Here is an 18,349-nt window from a genome sequence, read left to right as displayed (position 1 = left end):
AACAGCCCGTGTCCATACAAGCAAAATCTGGACAAGATTCAGCCTTGGACGGATAAATGGCAAGTAATATTTGCGGCACACAAATGCCAGGCAATGGCCATCTCCAACAAGAGAGAACCCAACCATCTACCCTTGACATTCAATGACCATTGCTAATCCCCTACTATCAACATCCTGGGGGTTACCATTGATCAGGAACTGAACTGGACTAGCCATATAAATATTGTGGCTATAAGAACAGGTCAGAGTCTGGGAATTCTGAAGAGGGTAACTCAGCTCCTGTCATCCCAAATCTTGTCCACCATCTACAAGGCACAAGTCAGGATTGTGATGGAATACTTTCCACTTGCCTGATTGAGTGCAGCTCCAACAACACTCAAGAAACTCAACACCATCCTGGACAAAGCAGCCCACTTGATTGGCACTCTATCCACCACCTTAAACATTTATTCCCTCCACCACCTGTGCACAGTGTACCATCTACAAGATGCACTGCAGGAACTGACTGTGGGTCCTCCTACAGTACCTTCCAAACCTGCCACCTCTACCACCTAGAAGGACAAGGGAACACTGCCACCTGCAAGTTCCCCTCCAAGCCACACACAATCCTAACTTGGAAATATATCACCATTCCTTCACTGTCACTGGGTCAAAATCCTGGAACTCCCTCCCTAACAGCACTCTGGGTGTACCTACACCACGTGGACTGCAGCAGTTCAAGGTAGCAGCTCACCACCACCTCTTCAAGGGCAATTAGAGATATACAATGAATATTGGTCCAGCCAGCAATGCCCACATCCTGTGAAAGAATCAATTTAAAAAATGGACCATTTCTGGGTACCAACCCTACTTTTGACTGAATCTGTATGGCATCACAATCTTATGGAAAATGGCCAAAGAAGGATGGCTGGTGGAACAGTGACACAAGAAGTTCAAGGAACGGACTCGCAGAACTGGACAGATGGCCAGCAGCACACCTCCCCCTCTCCTTCTGACCCCAGGAAGGGTGACGCTGCTGAGGCAGGTAGTCCTGTCTGAGCGTGAAGTCAAAATGGAGGCATTCTCAGGTGGCTGCAGGACATTTTAAAATAAAGAATGCCCAGAGCTGTTAGGGCCAAGAGTGTGGAGGGAAAACTCTCCACAGGAATGATTGTGGCTGTGATTGTTTCAGTCTTGTGGCTCCACCAATAGGGGTTTGAGAGGAGGCTGTGATGATCCTCTGATCTGCAAGCCAGGAGGCCGCCTCTGAATAGTCTCTTGTCTCTGGGTCAATGGGGTTTGGTGGGGGGAGGTGCTACCTAAAACTGGGAAACTTCAGTCGGCATGGGATAATGGCCCTTAATTGGGTTCTTAATTGGTTTGGTTGACTGCCCACTTCTGCAGGGCGGTCTGCCGATTCCCAAGGTTGCCTGTTCCTGAAAAACCCGCTGGGAGGTGGGACAGCATTGGGGCAGCATCCTGATGGGGTTTTCACTTTCTTTCCCACAACTTGTCTGGCCTCCAATCCGACTCCAGTGGACTGGGAAGGTTCCAGCTTTTGTCTTTTCCCTTTCCTTCAATCTCAAGACCAACGTAAATTGGTGAGCCTTTCTTCTTTAATCGGACCATGCAAATGAAACGAATTAGTTCATTTCTTGTGCTATACTATAACATTGCTACAATTAAATTCAATAAGAGTAAGCCTTCAACAAAACATCCAGAGAAAAAGTGACAAACAGCCATTAAATGCATTGCAATACTCCTATAAAATTTCACCCTTGGATGTACATTAATTCACTTGTCAATGTGAGGAAAGCATCTCCATCTTTTAGGATCTGCATGGATGGCACAATGAATTGGGCTGTTCAAATTTCTTGCCCTGCAATTCGTAGATCTTTCAATTTCGCATACTCCCTCTACTGCAAAGCTGAATCAACAGTTTTGATGACTATAACAGCTAGGCTGCTCATTAACTGCACAGGATATGTGAAAATAGTGTTGTTCTAGGTGGTTCATTGGGAAAAGCAGAAAACTGTCTCCCTATGTTCAAAATTTGTGTCACAAAATGGCTAAAGAAAAATCATGACCGCCCACCGTTTAGTATGATAGATGTTAAAACCTATCATAAAAACATAGATCTGCAGGATCAATGGCTCAACTCACTGCGTAAGTTAGCCAGGAGCGCAACAGAGATCCGAAGATACTCCAGGTCTTGACCAAGGCTACCAGTTTACATCAGGATCTGTTTGGAGTCCTGATCTGAACCTCAGTTAGAATCTTGGAAGCAGCAATCTTCTCTCATAAAAGGGGTTGATCACGATAGTGAAATGGCCCATTGCGCTGGGTGGCAACACGTCTCTGCTGCTCTCCCCGACCCTTATCTCCTGCACATCTGCTAACCCATCAGACCAGCATAGTTCTATGATCTGGACTAATAATCAGAGACCCAGAGTGATGCTCTGGGGATAAAATCAAAATATTGCGAATGCTGAAAATCTAAAGTAAAAACAGAAAATGCTGGAAGAATTCAGCAGGTCTGGCAGCATCTGTGAAGACAGAAACAGAGTTAATGTTTTGAGTCCATATGACTCTTCTTTAGAGAAGAGAGGTACCTCCTTCTCTTCAGCTCTGAAGAAGAGTTACACGGACTCCAAATATTAACTGTTTCTCTCTCCACAGATGCTGCCAGACCTGTTGAGTTTTTTCCAGCATTTCTCTTCTTATTTATAATGCTCTGGGGACTTGGGTTTGAATCCCACCATGGTAGATGGGTGAAACGTGAATTCAATAAAACAAAAATCTGGATTAAAAGTCTGGTGATGACCATGAAACCATTGTTGGTTGTTGTAAAAACCCATCTGGTTCACTTATGTCCTTTAGGGAAGGAAATCTGCCATCCTTACCTGGTCTGGCCTACATATGACTGCAGACGCACAGCAATGTGGTTGACTCTTAAATGCCCTCTGAAATGGTCTAGAAAGCCACTCAGTTGTATCAAACCACAAAAAAAGCCTCAAAGGAATGAAACCAAATGGACCTCTGGGCATCGAACTAGGCACAGAAATGACAATGGAAAACCCAGCCCTGGCGATCCAGCAAAGTCCTCCTTATTAACATCTGGGAGCTTGTGCTAAAACTGGGAGTGCTGTCTCACAGACTAGTCAAGCAACAGCCAGACATAGTCATACTCACAGAATCAAATTTTATAGATAATGTCCCTGACACCACTATCACCATCCCTGGATATGTACTGTCCCATCGCAGGACAGACCCAGCAGAGGTAGCAGCACAACTCAGGAGAGTGTTGCCCTGGGAGTCCTCAACATCGATTCTGGAGCCCATGAAGTTTCATGGCATCAGGTCAAACATTAGCAAGAAAACCTCCTGCTCATTACCACATACAGCCCCCTTCAGCTAATAAATCAGTACTCCTCCATGTTGAACACCACTTGGGGGAAGCACTGAAGGTGGAAAAGACACAGTATGTACTCTGGGTGGGAGACTCCAAATGTCCATCACCAAGAGTGGCTCCAGACCACAGACCAAAGTAGCCGAGTCCTGAAGGACATAGCTGCTAAATTGGGTCTGTAGCAGGTGGTGAGGGAACCAAAAAAAGGGAAAAACAGATTTAATCTCACCCTCACCAACTTGCTTGCTGTCCATGTGCATCTGTCCATGACAATATCGGTAGTAGTGACCACTGAAGAGTCATTGTGGAGACAAAGTTCTGTCTTCACATTACCCTCCATCTTGTTCTGTGGCATGACCACTGTGTTAAATGGGATAGATTTCGAACAGATCTAGCAACTCAAGACTGGGCAACCATGAGGCCCATCAGCAGCAGCAGAATTGTACTCAACCGCAATCTGTAACCTCATGGCCCTGTATATCCCCAGCTCTACCATTACCACCAAACCAGGTGATCAACCTTAGTTCAATGAAGAGTGCAGGAAAGCATGCCAAGAGCAGCAGCAGACATACCTAAAAATGAGGTGTCAATTTGACGAAGTTACAACAAGGACTATTTGCATGCCAAACAGATTAAGCAGAAAGCGATAGACAAGAGTTAAGCGATTCTGCAACCAATGAATCAGATCTAAGATCTGCAGTCGTGAATAGTGGTGGATGATTAAACAACTCACTGCAGGAGGAGGCTCCACAAATATTCCCATCCTCAATCATGAAGGAGTCTAGTATATCAGTGCAAAAGATATGGCTGAAGAATTTGCAACAATCTTCAGCCAGAAGTGCTGAGTGGATGATCCATCTCGGCCCCCTCCTGAGGTCCCCAGCATCACAGATGCCAGTGTTCAGCCAATTCGATTCACTCCACGTAATATCAAGAAATGGCTGAAGGCACTGGATACTGCAAAGGCTATGGGCCCTGATAATATTCCGGCAATAGTACTGAAGACTCGTGTTCCAGAACTTTCTACACCGCTAGCCAAGCTGTTTCAGTGCCGTTACCACACTGGCATCTATCCGGCAATGTGGAAAATTGCCCAGATATGTCCTGTACACAAAAAGCAGGACAATCCAACCCCAGTTACCACCCCATCAATCTACTCTTGATCATCAGTAACGTGATGGAAGGGGTCATCAATAGTGCTGTCAAGTGGCACTTGCTTAGCAATAACTTGCTCACTGATGCTCAGTTTGGGTTCTGCCAGGGTCACTCTGACATCATTACAGCCTTGGTTCAAGCATGAACAAAAGAGCTGAACTCCTGAGGTGAGGTGAGGTGAAAGTAACTGTCCTTGACATCGAAGCATCATTTGACTGAGTATGGCATCAAGGAGCCCTAGCAAAACTGGAGTCAATGGGAATCAGCAGAAAACTCTCATTGGTTGGAGTCATACCTAGCACCAAGGAAGATGGTTGTGATTGTCGGAGGTTAATCATCTCAGTTCCAGGACATCACTGCAGGAATTCCTCAGGCTAGAGTTCTCAACCCAACCCATCCTCAGCTGCTTTATTAATGACCTTCCTTCCATCATAAGATCAGAAGTGGGGATTATTGGCTGATGATTGCCCAATATTCAGCACCATTTGTGACTCCTCAGATACTGAAGGGGTCCATGCCCAAATGCAGGAGGGCGTGGACAATATCCAGGCTTGGGCTGAGAAGTGGCAAGTAACATTCACGCCACACAGTGTCAGGCAATGACCATCTCCAACAAGAGAGAATTTAACTATTTCCCTTTGGCATTCAATGGCATCACCATCGCCAAATTCCCCCTCTATCAACATCCTCTGGGCTTACCATTGACCAGAACCTGAACTGGGCTAGCCATATAATTATTGTGGCTACCAGGGCAGATTAGTGGCTGGGAATCCTGTAGCAAGTAACTCACCTCCTGACTCCCCAAAGCCTGTCCACTATCTACAAGGCACAAGTAAGGAGTGTGATGGAATATTCTCCACTTGCCTGGATGAGTGCAGCTCCAATGACACTCAAGAAGCTAGACACCATCCAGGACAAAGCAGCCCACTTGACTGATGCACAGTGGCAGCAGTGTGTACCATCTACAAGGTGCACTCCTGGAACTCACCAAGGCTCCTTAGACAGCACCACCCATTCCCACAACTACTACCATTTAGAAGGACAAGGACAAAAGGTGCATGGGAACACCACCACCTGGAAGTTCCCCTCCGAGCCACACACCATCCTGACTTGGAAATATATCGCCATTCCTTCATTGTCACTGGGTCAAAATCCTGGAACTCTCTCCCTAACAGCGTGTACCTGTGCCACATGGGCTGCAGCAGTTCAAGAAGGAAGCTCACCATCACCTTTTCAAGGGCAATTAGGAATGGGCAATCAATGCTGGCCTAGCCAGCGACACTCACATCCCATGAACAAATAAAAAAAAAAAATGCTCTCTTTCTTATAAAGGAAAATCATTGCCATACTATTTCTTTTTAAACTGCTTTGCTTCAGTACCATTTTAATCACATTCTGCTATATTGTACTGAGGCTACCAAAATTAAATTTTAGACTTCACATTTCCAAAATTTACTCCAAGATTTCTCTGGGTAATCTTAAGAGAAATACAAGAAAAAAAAATTGTTGGATGTGAAAAACTAGTAGGTTTCAGGAAATTCTGTATGCTTCCAATTACTAAGGTGAAGTTTGCTTCAAAAATTTACAAAACAACTTTAAAATCCATAAATGTATCTGCAAGCTGAACACAAAGAACTATTATTTGTGTTTAACATTGGACGGAATACATTCTGGCAGAAAATATTTTCACACGCTGCTTGCAAGTCTTCCAGCACAGGAAAGGCCTCATTCACATAGCAAAATGCCACCCAAGGTTAATGACTATGAATGTAAAGATATTTTACATTCATGTTTAAAAATTAAGGCCCAGATTTTCGCTGTGTCTGGCATGGCAAAAATCCCAGAAATGGCCGGAAATTCTAAGACCTGCTCCCGAACACGACATTCCCTATCTTCGAGGGGAGGGACTGGAGTCAGGCCAGGGTTCGTGCAAGTGCAGTTTGCAGAGGCAGCTGGCCATTAACTCACCAGCTGCCTCCACTGAAGTGGGATTTTGGCAGCCATGAGTGTGAAAGCAGGAGTGTGCAGATTAGACCAGGTAAGAGGTCTGATCTTGGTAGATTCATTTGGATAGCCAAGGTATCCCTTTGGATATGGCCTAAGGATACATGTGGGAGAGGTAAGGTACCTTTAGGAGATGTTAGGGACCCTTTAGGATTGTTAAAAGTAAACCTGATTGTGTGTAAAAAGTGCATAAACTCATCGGAACTGTGAACCTGTCCAGGAACTGTCAAAGGATACTAGGTGAGTTGGCATAGAGAGGGTAATGGCAAAGGGTGTGGGTGGGGGGACATGGGTTGGCATGAGTTGGCACTAAGCTGGCATAGGGGCTATCAAGGGTCCTGGGAATGTGGAGGCCATATGCGGTATGAGGGGCTATGGGGGTCGGTGGGGGGCATAATGTAGCATAAGCTGGAATGGATGGGGCACGGGGTGTGTGTAGAGGGTGAGGGCTGGACGGATGCTTTTTGTTTTAGCCTCTTTTGAAATAACTTGAACAAGGTGCTGAAGTACAGAGACAGGTCTTCTGCCCAGCCTGCCACTGCTCCTGGCAGCCTCCACACTTGTTTGAAGGGCAATGGGTCCAGCCCGCACCCCCTCCCCCAAAACAAAAATCCCAATGTGGGAGGCCATTGTTAAAGGTCGGGTTCGTAGAGCCGGTAATTCTCCCGTCTCTGCACACTCAACCCGGGAGTAGAAATCTGGGCCTAAGTATTTGTGCAGTTTTGTTGCCAGTAACAATACATAGGTCATACAAAAAATAATTTCCCGACAGCAGTACAACCTGAATTTAATCACTGTTGTGTGTTTGCTTTAAGAAATGCAGTAAATGCCAATTTCAGTACTATTCACTGGTGACACAAGTATTAATTAGAAATCTGATTCAATTGAGGCATCTTCCCTTACCCTTGATTGTTTACTCATTTCCTTCAAACAGGAGGACAATTTTGGGTAAATGGTTGTGCACAACAAGTAATATTGAGGATCTGAGGTAGCAGCTCATTGTGCACTAATGTATAGTACAATGGCAATCGTGGAATATTAATGTGTTCTTTTCATATGTTCTATATTTCTCCCAAGGTCAAATGATATTAAGACACGCTTATACATGTTTCCTACATGGACGACTTTATAGTTGTTAAGCCCCTGTTAAACAAAATGCAAATTTATTCCTGCTTGTTTTCCAGCCACATCACATCAACGATACTATTGAAGTTGAGTTAAGGCATTAGGGAGCTCCTTTGAAAAATGTTATGAGTACGTTCATCAGCTACATGCCCTGGAGATGCCATTGATATACCATGTTACTCAATCAATAACTGCAGAAGAGAGAACCCTTTCATTACAACAGTACACAACTATGCTTTAAGGAGGCAAATTACCAGTGCACACATTTGTGCTCCTCAAGTATCTTGTGCTTCGGAGCTGACTTTATGAGTTCAAAATTACAAGTGGCTCAGAGGAGTCTGCAGTAATGTTTGCCTCCACTCAGCAGCAGCTTGCCCTCTTTCAGCCACCAGAAAAGATGTGTCTTTGTGCTTCCACTTCTGAATCGGCAAAGCTGTCCAGAGTGCATGGGGCAGATTTTCAAAGTGGAGTCAGGAACCTGACAGTGAGATGGATTCTGGGTCCTAACCTTGCGCCTTAGCTGCATCGCTCTTGCGACACTGTTTTTAAATTCAAGTGACCTAATTGAACAGGAGGCAAACTCGGTGCCCAATTAATGGCATCTAGCACCTCCAGGAACTGGAAGCTGCCTGCATACGACCAGGGGCAAAGGCAGATGGCAGCCATGTTGGGGGCTGTCGCTGTCTTGCCAAGGTAGTTCCTTACAGGGCCAGCAGTTATGGCAGGAATGAAAGGGGCCATGATGGAAGAATGAAAAACCAGCACTCGCATTGGTGCAAGAAGGTCCATAAAAAGTAGTTTCAATTCAAAGACAAATAAATTTTACTTTGCCTTTCAGCAAACCTTACAACTGTGCTGTAATGCAGAGCAGACAGTTCGGGTAAGCCAAAATAAAATTTAAAAATTCCATTCTGCATCATATAGGCTCCTTAACAAGCACCTTAAGGAGATAATGGGCTTTTTATTGGTGAGGAGCAGGTTTCCTGTTCCTTTTCTTGTCGGCCTTTTGAACATTACAAACTATCCCAGAAATGTCAGGATCCTGAAGCGACTTTCAGGGCCGCAATTTTGAAATCATGCCTGCACGGGGTCCCAACCCTGTGGCTATTTGAAAATCTGGCCCAAGTGCCTGGACTTGTGTGTGTTTCAAGTGTTGATGATGTTGAGGCTGTGGTATGATATGCTGTTGAAAGGCCCAGTTTGTCAATCCTGGGATTGTGGTGTATCTGTAACAAGAAGAAAGGACACATGAATTAATGTGCATAATTGGTGTTAAGTTGCTCATGTTAGTATGGAACTCATGATGTGTCCCACCATAGTCACTGCTTTACATCTGCAAAAAAGGAATGTGAGTATAATTATACAAACCTAATGCAAATTTCTCTCTTCCAACTTGCATGTTACCCAAACTATGTCAGCCCATCTGATGACCTCTATGATAGCCTTTTCAAAGAAGTGACAGCTTTGGCCTGCTGGGTCTCTCAATTCCTCTCTCAGCATCTGGATTCTAAACCTTCTGTTGAAATTGGCCTTTGTCTGTAAGGAAAGGATAAATATACAAAAATATACAATGAATAAGCAAATATGCAGTTGCATAGTTTTGTGAATTTACCTGAATATGTGTATTTTCGAAAGAATGTTTGAGAGAACATTTGAAAACTGTTCAAGTGCATGGTAGTTGTCAGTTGCCTGTGTAAATATATTGATTCTTCAATTTTCCTCACCTGCTCCCCCTATTTTCGATCCTGTTGTATTAGATATGAATTACTCCTGGGTGGGATCTTGCTCGATGGGAGAGCTGACTAGACGTTACCGCACTCCAATTTTGGTCCTCCCAATTAACTGGCTATTAATTATAATGTTAGAAATTGACAGTTCTACCTGCCTATCATGTGAGGCTCTGGCCCAGGTTTTCACCATGATGGAGAGGCTGTCCATCGTGACAAAAATAGCAGAAATGGCTGAAAATCCTATGTCATCTTCCCAAACACGGCATTTCCTATTTTCACAGAGGCGGAACTAGAGTTGGGCTGGGGTTTGTACATTTGAGGTTTACGGAGGCAGCTGGCTATTTAAATCATCAGCTGCTTCCACTGAAGTGAGATTTTGGTAGCCCAGAAGAGTGAAACCATTTGTGTGCCGATTAGGCCAGGTAAGATCTGGTCTAAACTTGGTGGATTTGTTTGGATAACCGGGGTACCCTTTTGGAGAGATAAGGTATCTTTTTGAATATGGTCCCGGGACACCTTCAGGAGAAATAAGCCACCCCCTGGGATTGTTAAAAGTAAACATGATTGTGCGTAAGAAGTGCACAGACTAATTGGAAGTGTCAAGCTGTTAAAGAACTGTCAAAACTCACTGGAATTGTAAAAGCTGTCAATGGATTTAACTCTGTTGGGCTTTAAATTTAAAAAAAAGTCTGAAGTGCAAAAAAGGTGTTTGATATTTCATTCTGTCCCTTGACATAAGCCTGAGGGTTATCATTATAGGATTTGTATCAGAATGACTAATTTTACAAACTAACATTATCACAGTGCATTGCATGTTAAGTGAGCAGTTTGAATGACAGCTCAAAATGGTTATAGAACAGAAATGTTTGTTTTAATACGAGAATAGTTGAAGGAATATGCAGCTATTGAATGACTTTTTAAATCATGGAGTGTGTTTTTTGTTTAAAATTGTGACATCATTAATGGATATAACTTAATTGCATGTCAACATGGATCATGAGGTTTGCCCATGGTGGATACAAGGTGAGTTGGCATGGAGGATGTAAGGGATACGGTGGTGGGTGGGGGCATGGGTTGACATGAGTTGGCATTGTTGGCATAGGAGCTATAAAGGGCCATTGGCGTGGGTGAAAGGGTGTGGGTTGGCACAGGCAGTACGAGGAGCAATGGGGTTGAGTAGAGGGGCATGTGTTGGCATATAAGGTATGAGGGGCCATAAGTGGTGAGTGGGAGGGAATGACATGGCATAAATTGGTGTGGATGGGACATGGATAGTGTGTGAGGGGTGAGGGCTGTTTTTTGTTTTAATCTTTTTTTAATTAAATTCAACAGTGCCGAAGCACAGAGGCCAGGCCTTCCACCCATCCCACTTTACAACCAGTAGCCTCCACATTCATTCGAGGGGAGGCGAGCCTGATTTCTAATCCAGCCCACCTGTGCCCCACCCCAGAATGAAAATCAGGATTGCGGGCGGCCATTTTTAAATGTTGTGTTCGCAGAGCCAGGAATTAACACATCTCTGTGCACCCAACCCGGGAGTGAAAATCTGGGCCTCTGTCTCAAGCGTTCTAACTTGTTAAAGTTTAACTCAGCAAAATCCAGGCCTACCTCTTTGATTCAGCAACTTACTTGGTCAAATCTGGTATATGAAGATATTTAAACAAACTCATATGACATGTTGAATCTTAATGGTCTCCAGATATGGTAGGCTATGTTTAGTTGAGTTAATTTTCATTTCTTACCTTGGCATTTTTTGTTGTTGAATCTAACATCTTCATTGGGACATCCTTTTGGGTCTTTCTTTGTACATGACCCTACACGAACTTCCTGTGTGATGGCCTCCAATACTAACATCGTCCATAACATAAGAACATAAGAAATAGGAGCAGGAGTGCACCATATGGCCCTTCGATTCTGATCTGCCATTCAACATAATCATGGCTAATCTTCTGCCTCAACTCCATTTTTCCGACCATTCCCATATCCCTTGATTCACAAACAACCTTCAGCTTCACAGTGAACTCTTCATTCTCTCATGCCACCTACAATCTGCAGATCAGCAACTATAAATCTTTTCATCTTCGGTATTCTTCTTCCATTTTTCACAGAAATTGTACCCACCATAGACTCAATGGGCCAGACTGAACTATTTATACATGATAAACAGCTGCTCCACTAGTTAAGCAATAAACATGCTTTCCAACTGCTCAATAAGTTCAGACACCCTAGTTCACCTGCACATCCAGAAAATGCACAGTGAACTTGGCTGCTCCTGCAAATGTGTTAAGAAAAGGTAAAAGCTGTGATTCCCACTTATTGCACTGCCTCTGTACTAATGTTGGACTGTAGCTATTTCACATAGAATTTAGAAAGTTTTTTTAGTTACAATTATACCATTTTTACGTGCCTGCTTCAGATATACCAGAAAGCCCATGCAGCAAGTGACAAAGCATTCCTTTACTTTTAAATGTCATTGAATCATTAAAGAGGGGAGAAACACAATGAGCTGTATTTTGGGTTTTCAGCAGAGTGAGGGAAGCAGACCAGAAAGTGGTCCGCTCACTCTCGCCCCTGCCTTCCCAGCAGAACGTTCATATGGCCGGGGGGGCAACCTGCCTGATTTGCCACCATAAAATCCAACCCAATGGCTAGAATTTTCCCAGCATGAGTTAAGTCCCAACATTGGGACCCAATACGCATCCTGAACCCACACCAGCAAAAAGCAAGACTGCATCAGCAATATTCCCGGAGGAGGCCAATTAAAAGGCTGGCAGCAAGCCCATTATCCAATTAAGGATGGCAAGCTGCCTCTCCATGCTGCCGGCCCTTTCAGAGGTCTGGCAGCTCTGCAGTCTTGGCACCAATGGCTGCCTCAGAGGCTGCAAGGAAAACAAAACGGTGCCTCTATTTTCAAGCATCCTCAAAGGAGAAGCAAGGAATTAAGTTGCTGTGCTAGGCCCAGGCAGACCCCAGCAATCAGAGAGGTAACTATAACCCTCCCTGAGAAGCCACCTTGATGCAGCTGATGGCCTCCCCACATGGCGAAGTGCCGCTCAGCACAAAATGCCAGTTGCTGGGGAAAAAGGCCCTCATTTAGCCCTTCAGTTAGATAGATTGGCTGCCCACCTCCTGTCCATGGATGGCCAAGCTACTGCTGTTTCTGCTACTGGGAAAATGGTCCAGCCTCCTACCCTGTCAGCGGAAGACCAGTAAAATCCCAGAAAATATATTTTTGAATTTCTTGTCACGTGTCTGGATATAGAGCTGAATAATTTTCCACACTTGCTTGATGAGGAAGTAGGCATGTTTCATTTTTCTGTTTATTGAGAAATAGGTATAAGGAAGTGGAGTAATTTGTCATTCATGACCTAGCCAGAAACATTCTTGAATTCTGATAAAAGGTCTCTGAAATGCTGAAACATTGGGGCGAATTTTAAAGGAGGTTGCACTTTACTTGCCCCACAGCCCGCCCCAATAGTAAAGTCAGTCGTCAACATGCTGACTTTAAAAAGGGCTGCCCCACAGTGATAATATGCTGGTGGTGGCCTTAGCAAGGTTTGAGCGAGGCTTCCGCTCCTCAGGGGTATGAAATCCCACCCCCAAGAGCTGCAGGCCAATCTGATGGGCCGGCAGCTGAGTAGTCTTGGGAGTGCCAGAATGCAGTAGTGGCTGCCGATGGGACCACAAAAGAACCCCAAAATCATGGATACTGGACTTAATTCCAGGGATTTTGGACAGGCAGGGATCGGGGACCCTAGCAATGGGGAATGAGAGGGGTTGGGAGGTCAGGTTTGAAAAGGGGGGAGGTACCATCTTGAGGGCAGTGCCCCATTCCTTCCTGCCTTTTACCTTGAGTTGGGAAAGTAGCTGGTTGGTCATTTTCCTTCTGCCTTCTCCTGCCTCCCCCATATTATGGAGACTGAGGTAGAAGGAAGCCCCCTAAGTGGCCTTTAATTGGCAATTTATGGGCCTCAATAGGCCTAAGGACAAGTGGGCTGACTGATGCTTTACCCGCTCACCTTAATATGGGGGACAGCTCATAGGTGCGCAGGAAAATGATGGCCTATAGCCAACCACTTTATTTCACATGTCCACCTTCATAAACGCCAGCGGCCTGCTGTAAAATTACCCCTGTTAACTTTGTTTCTCTCTCCACAGATGCTGCCTAACCTACTGAGTATTTCCAGCATTTGTTGTTTTTGTTTTACGTTCTTACATTCTTAACTTTAAAGACGCTGGTTTAGAGCCTCAACTTTAAAATTAACCATCAGATTGCTCACGCCCAGCCAGAGGAAAGTATTTTACTGACAAGAATTGTTCAAGAAAGCAGCCCATCACTCACTTCTTAAGGGTAATAGGAGATGGGTAATAAATGTTGGCCTTGCCAGCGAAACTCACATGCCATGAAAAACGAATTTAAAAAAAACTAAAGAATAAAAGAAACAATTATAATTTATCTAAGCTGTCACAATAGAACTACATAATCCACAGTAAAGCCTACTCTGTTTATATATCTGAAGCGCTTCTTGCAGAGCATAAAAGCACTTATTTTTGATAGAGAATGCCACAGATGTTGAACTTTAAAAAAAAATGTTTACTGCTCAGTGTCATCCATAATCTTGACACCAGCAACAGTTTCTAACATAAATGAACATAAACATTTCCTTTCTACTAGCTCTTTGGTTTAAGATAATTATTCATACACATGGGTTTTCTGAAATGTTTATTTTGTCCCAACCTCTTGTTATTGTATGACTCAAATAACTTTATGAAGGGAAAGTGAAGACCACTCTAATAAGCTACAACATGAAGTTACAGTCACTTATTTTCCTAGTTACATTCCTTGTCAATTTTCACTTACATTCTTTTATTGCTATTTCAGATAGGGATGTAGTGTGAAGGGGTTCAGATTCAAAATATTCATTCATTTTCAGATGGGGCAATTTTAATTTAACTGAGATAAGGCCATATTTGTTGGTTTTGAATATTGGCCAGCTGAGCGACTAGATTCTATGATTCACGTGGAGCGATATCTGCATCTTAACTGATGTGCTGCTAGACTTCTTCAATTCATATTTTCTTCTTTAATCCATTTCCCACCTTACACACTGCCGGTCCAGTCAAAGTCTGCAACCAAGTAAAAACATTCCACCTTAAGAACAGTTTTCACACTGTGCTGGGCAATGTTGGTGTTGCATTTTGCATTATGTTGTATGCTCCTCCTCTCCTCTCCCCCACATAGCCTCCGCCAAAGTCATCTGACAGGAAACTAAAGATTAAGTTCGTCCTACCTAAGGGAACAAAGAGCCCACAGAGCAATGAAACAGCTTACTGCAGAGTGCAAAGTTTCTAATCCATCTCAAATCTTGGGATTTGCTAGAAACTGTCAATGCAAAGTTGTTTCTTTGCTTTAGCATTTTGTCTATGGATCATCTTTTTGCACTGTACCATCCACATCCACCATTTCCATAAAGGTTAACTTGAAGCACCAAACATAATCGTGTGGAAATTAGACTTTATTGATTGCTATGGTCTATTGTTCCCCCTTTTTAAGTCCCTGTAGTTCAAGTTCAATCTGGAATTACATCATGTCTGGTTTCCCTTGGTTACCAGACAGCTTGCGACGTGACCATGATTAGAGAGGAACAAATAATCTTCTTCATGCATCAGCTCCCCATCTATTCAAATATAAACTTTTTCTCACAAGTACACCTCAAGTATGCAGTGTGGTTAATTTATGGATTATGGTCTAAATTAGATTATTTAATGGCTTCTTAATGGATTGTTGACCCTCGTCCTCTCATTTATATGTCTGGATGTCTTGCATCTAAGTTCCTGAGAGGAGCAGTCAAGAAATTATATCTAAACTCAGGTGAAAATTTGATGGATTTGGCCACATTATGTAGCATTTTTTTTAAAGTACACTGAGGTTACTTGACCACTAGCTTGTTTTTAAACTATCTTTGTCAAACAGTTTTTCTAGCACACACATTTTACAATTTAATTTATCTTGATGCAAGTGAAAAAAGTCCTTATAATATTCTGCAACTCTAAATTACAATCATGAGAAGTAAAAGAAGAGTAATAAAGCATTTGATCCACGTTTTTCCAAAGACTTTGATTCAAAAGCATGAAGGCAATCTTTCGAGTCTTTCAAATACAATTACTGAGTTAAACATCCTCACCCAGAGTGCAGCATGGAACAGCTGCTTCACTGTAAGTTTAATGTAAGTTACTGCAGTAACATAAACTTATGGCAGGAAGTGCTGACCCAGTACATTTGCCAGGATAGTCAAACAGAAACATTTATTTTTTTCAGAAGAGGAAAATAAATAAGTATTGATGCTACATGCAAAAGGATTAACCTTTTAAGTACAGTACTGAATTTCCTTTTGCATTTGGCTGTACACAGACCAGCTCCCATCATCTAGGAAGCTTCCTGCAATATGGCAAATAAAGTGGCAGGCTATTGACGGGGAGCACAGTCACAACGTATTATTTTCTGTGAATGTCAGTATGATTCAGAAGCAGAAATAAACTTAAATTTGGACTGGAACACCTAAACCCCACTGATCACATATTCAGTTTAGTTTAAACCACATAGCCTAAGTGCATGACCACCAATTAACCAAGCTGTATTGCACAATTCATAAGATATAGACATAACACTTACAAACAAAAACAAAACACACCTTTTATGTAATGATAACAGACGTCATCAAAGTACCATGACTGTAGTTTTATAATGCCTATACACTACCAACTTTATATAACATAGAAAACACACATAGACTCAATGGATAAAATAAGCTTAAGTTATCCTATGATCCAACCGAGAGGTTTAATAAGCAGAAACCTGGAACAAATACACTCAATACATAACCAATGGAATATAGTCCTATATTTTCAAAATGCTGAATTTGTAACTATAAACTATTAAATATTAATTTGAGAATGCATGATTATTAATAAAAGAGAAAAACAAAGAGCTGGTGCTGAGTGTTCTGCAAATGAACATTTCTTCAATCACGTCCACAAACTCTGTCCCTGTTTCATGTATATCCTTAATAAAAGGACCCAGTAGATTTTCTTAACTGCCTGTTAACTTTGCACAAACTTAACAAAAAGTAGTAATTTCTCTTAAATATAAATCAGAGTTGTAATTTTTTAAGACTGCAATATCCCTCTTTGCTGGCCTGCATCTGTCCATTTCAAACATCATTGATGGCCGATTTTGCTCCAAATAGAATTTAATTTTGGTTTCATAGAATTGCATTAAGTGTTTTATTATTCATGTCATTTTGTAAGTACCAGTCCATTTAGAAATACACTCACTTGATTCTCTATGTCAAAAGCACATTCATTCAGTGTTTGCCTGGAGATAAAATTTTCTTTCAGTTCATATGTACCCTTTAAAAGCTATTACTCTCTTTTTCCAGAGAATTCTCCCCACGTAGAATCACCTGGGTCATGCACTGCCTATGACTAAGGTTGATACATACTTTGCTCTGAGACCACTGCCTGTGCTATTGGCTAAGTGCCAGAATATGCATCGCCTGATTTGCCTTTACTCTCCATGCGTTAGCCCCAGGCCTCCTCTTGGGTCCTCCCTGATAGCTGAGATCCGGAACTCAGCAGAATGGGACTAGTACCTGTGTGTCACAGGTCTTTAGCTTCACACACTGGTGCACCAGTGTACTGTGATACTTTTCTGAAAAGCAAACTAATAGTTAAAATATAAATACATTTTCTTTAAAAAAAATCATAATTAAAGTGAAATGGACAGTGTCCTGAGCACCAAACGATGAGGAGTTAAAGTTTCTTCCGTGCTAACTTTCCTTCAGCATAACTTCAGACTTCTTAGAATATTTTGAACAGATGTTTTACATTTAATTCTCTGAAGAGGATGGCAGCCATGTTTATCTCAAGCAATGTGGGAAAATTCAAGGAGTTTAACATTTCCAAATCCACTGTACTCCGAGAGTTCGAAAATGCTGAGGTAGAGACTGACTGTATAGATTTACACCAAATAGTTTCAAACAGACTTGAGGCTAGACAACAAGAAGAGATAATGCAGTTTCATTTTGATATTCAGGTGTAGATTTTAGAAATATTCAAAATATTACCTTTGCCAAGCAATTCCCAAAGTATCGTCACTGGCACTGGGGTATAAATGCCTGCCGTTTTGATTCATGGTCCAGTCACAAATCCTCAGCTGTCAATTGAAACCTATCAGTGAGATTGGGTATCGAGCAGAACTAGACTCCAAGAATACATGCAAAAAATTCACTTCCATTAAGAAAGGCATTAGTCTGATTAAGATGCAACATAGATTTCAATCAAGAAATATTAGAAAGTTAACCACATTGGTTCAACATTCCAGACAGATAGAGTAAAGGTTAACAAGAGAAAAAGTTCATTTTCTGTTTTACTTTATTTCCTTAAAGGAACAATATGCACTGCAAGAACTGGCAATTAACTTCTGCCAGTCTCACAACCCTTTATGTAGTTATGAAGAATTGACACAAAAGCTACACTGATCTTGGGTGGCTCCAATTCAGACATCTCCTCGCCCTTTGTTTAAGGGCAACATTTGGGAGCAGTAAAGTTTTTTGTCTGCTTTTTTCTTCAGAAATGGCACCAAGTAAGGTCACCCAGGGATAGATTCAACTTCCATGCCAGTTTCTTGGAGCTCTTTATAAAACACTGTGAGACAGACATGCCCATATTGCAAGCACTGAATGTACTTACTGCATATAAATACTATGATCAACAATAGAGTGAAACATACAAATACAGAAAGAGTGAGTGAGTGAGTGAGTCAAAGTAAACAACAAATAATAGAATGAAAAGAAAACACAAATGACAGAATGGTCACACCTGTTTTTATGTATCGAAAAATTCACAACGCCTATTAGTCTGGGAATTCAATTATTTTACGACATAT

The 18,349-nt window shown here is 42.4% G+C and overlaps 1 protein-coding gene across 11 annotated transcripts in view; it reads right to left on the bottom strand.

Moving 5' to 3' along the window:
• The window catches only part of LOC121276844 (nuclear factor 1 B-type-like), a 399,145-nt gene that overhangs the window by 39,992 nt on the left and 340,804 nt on the right, over positions 1–18,349 (bottom strand). For 9 of the 11 annotated variants that reach the window (XM_041185395.1, XM_041185390.1, XM_041185389.1 and 6 more), the window contains one exon: positions 17,529–17,617. The exons of the other annotated variants lie outside the window; for them this stretch is intronic. In XM_041185395.1, coding sequence (XP_041041329.1) covers positions 17,529–17,617 — 89 coding nt within the window. The remainder of the gene's footprint in view (positions 1–17,528; positions 17,618–18,349) is intronic. 11 annotated transcript variants of the gene reach the window in all.

Source organism: Carcharodon carcharias, chromosome 4, assembly GCF_017639515.1.
Source record: "Carcharodon carcharias isolate sCarCar2 chromosome 4, sCarCar2.pri, whole genome shotgun sequence".
Classification (NCBI taxonomy): domain Eukaryota; kingdom Metazoa; phylum Chordata; class Chondrichthyes; order Lamniformes; family Lamnidae; genus Carcharodon; species Carcharodon carcharias.
Note: the sequence above shows the minus strand (reverse complement) of the source record. Positions and strands in the feature narration are given on the sequence as shown.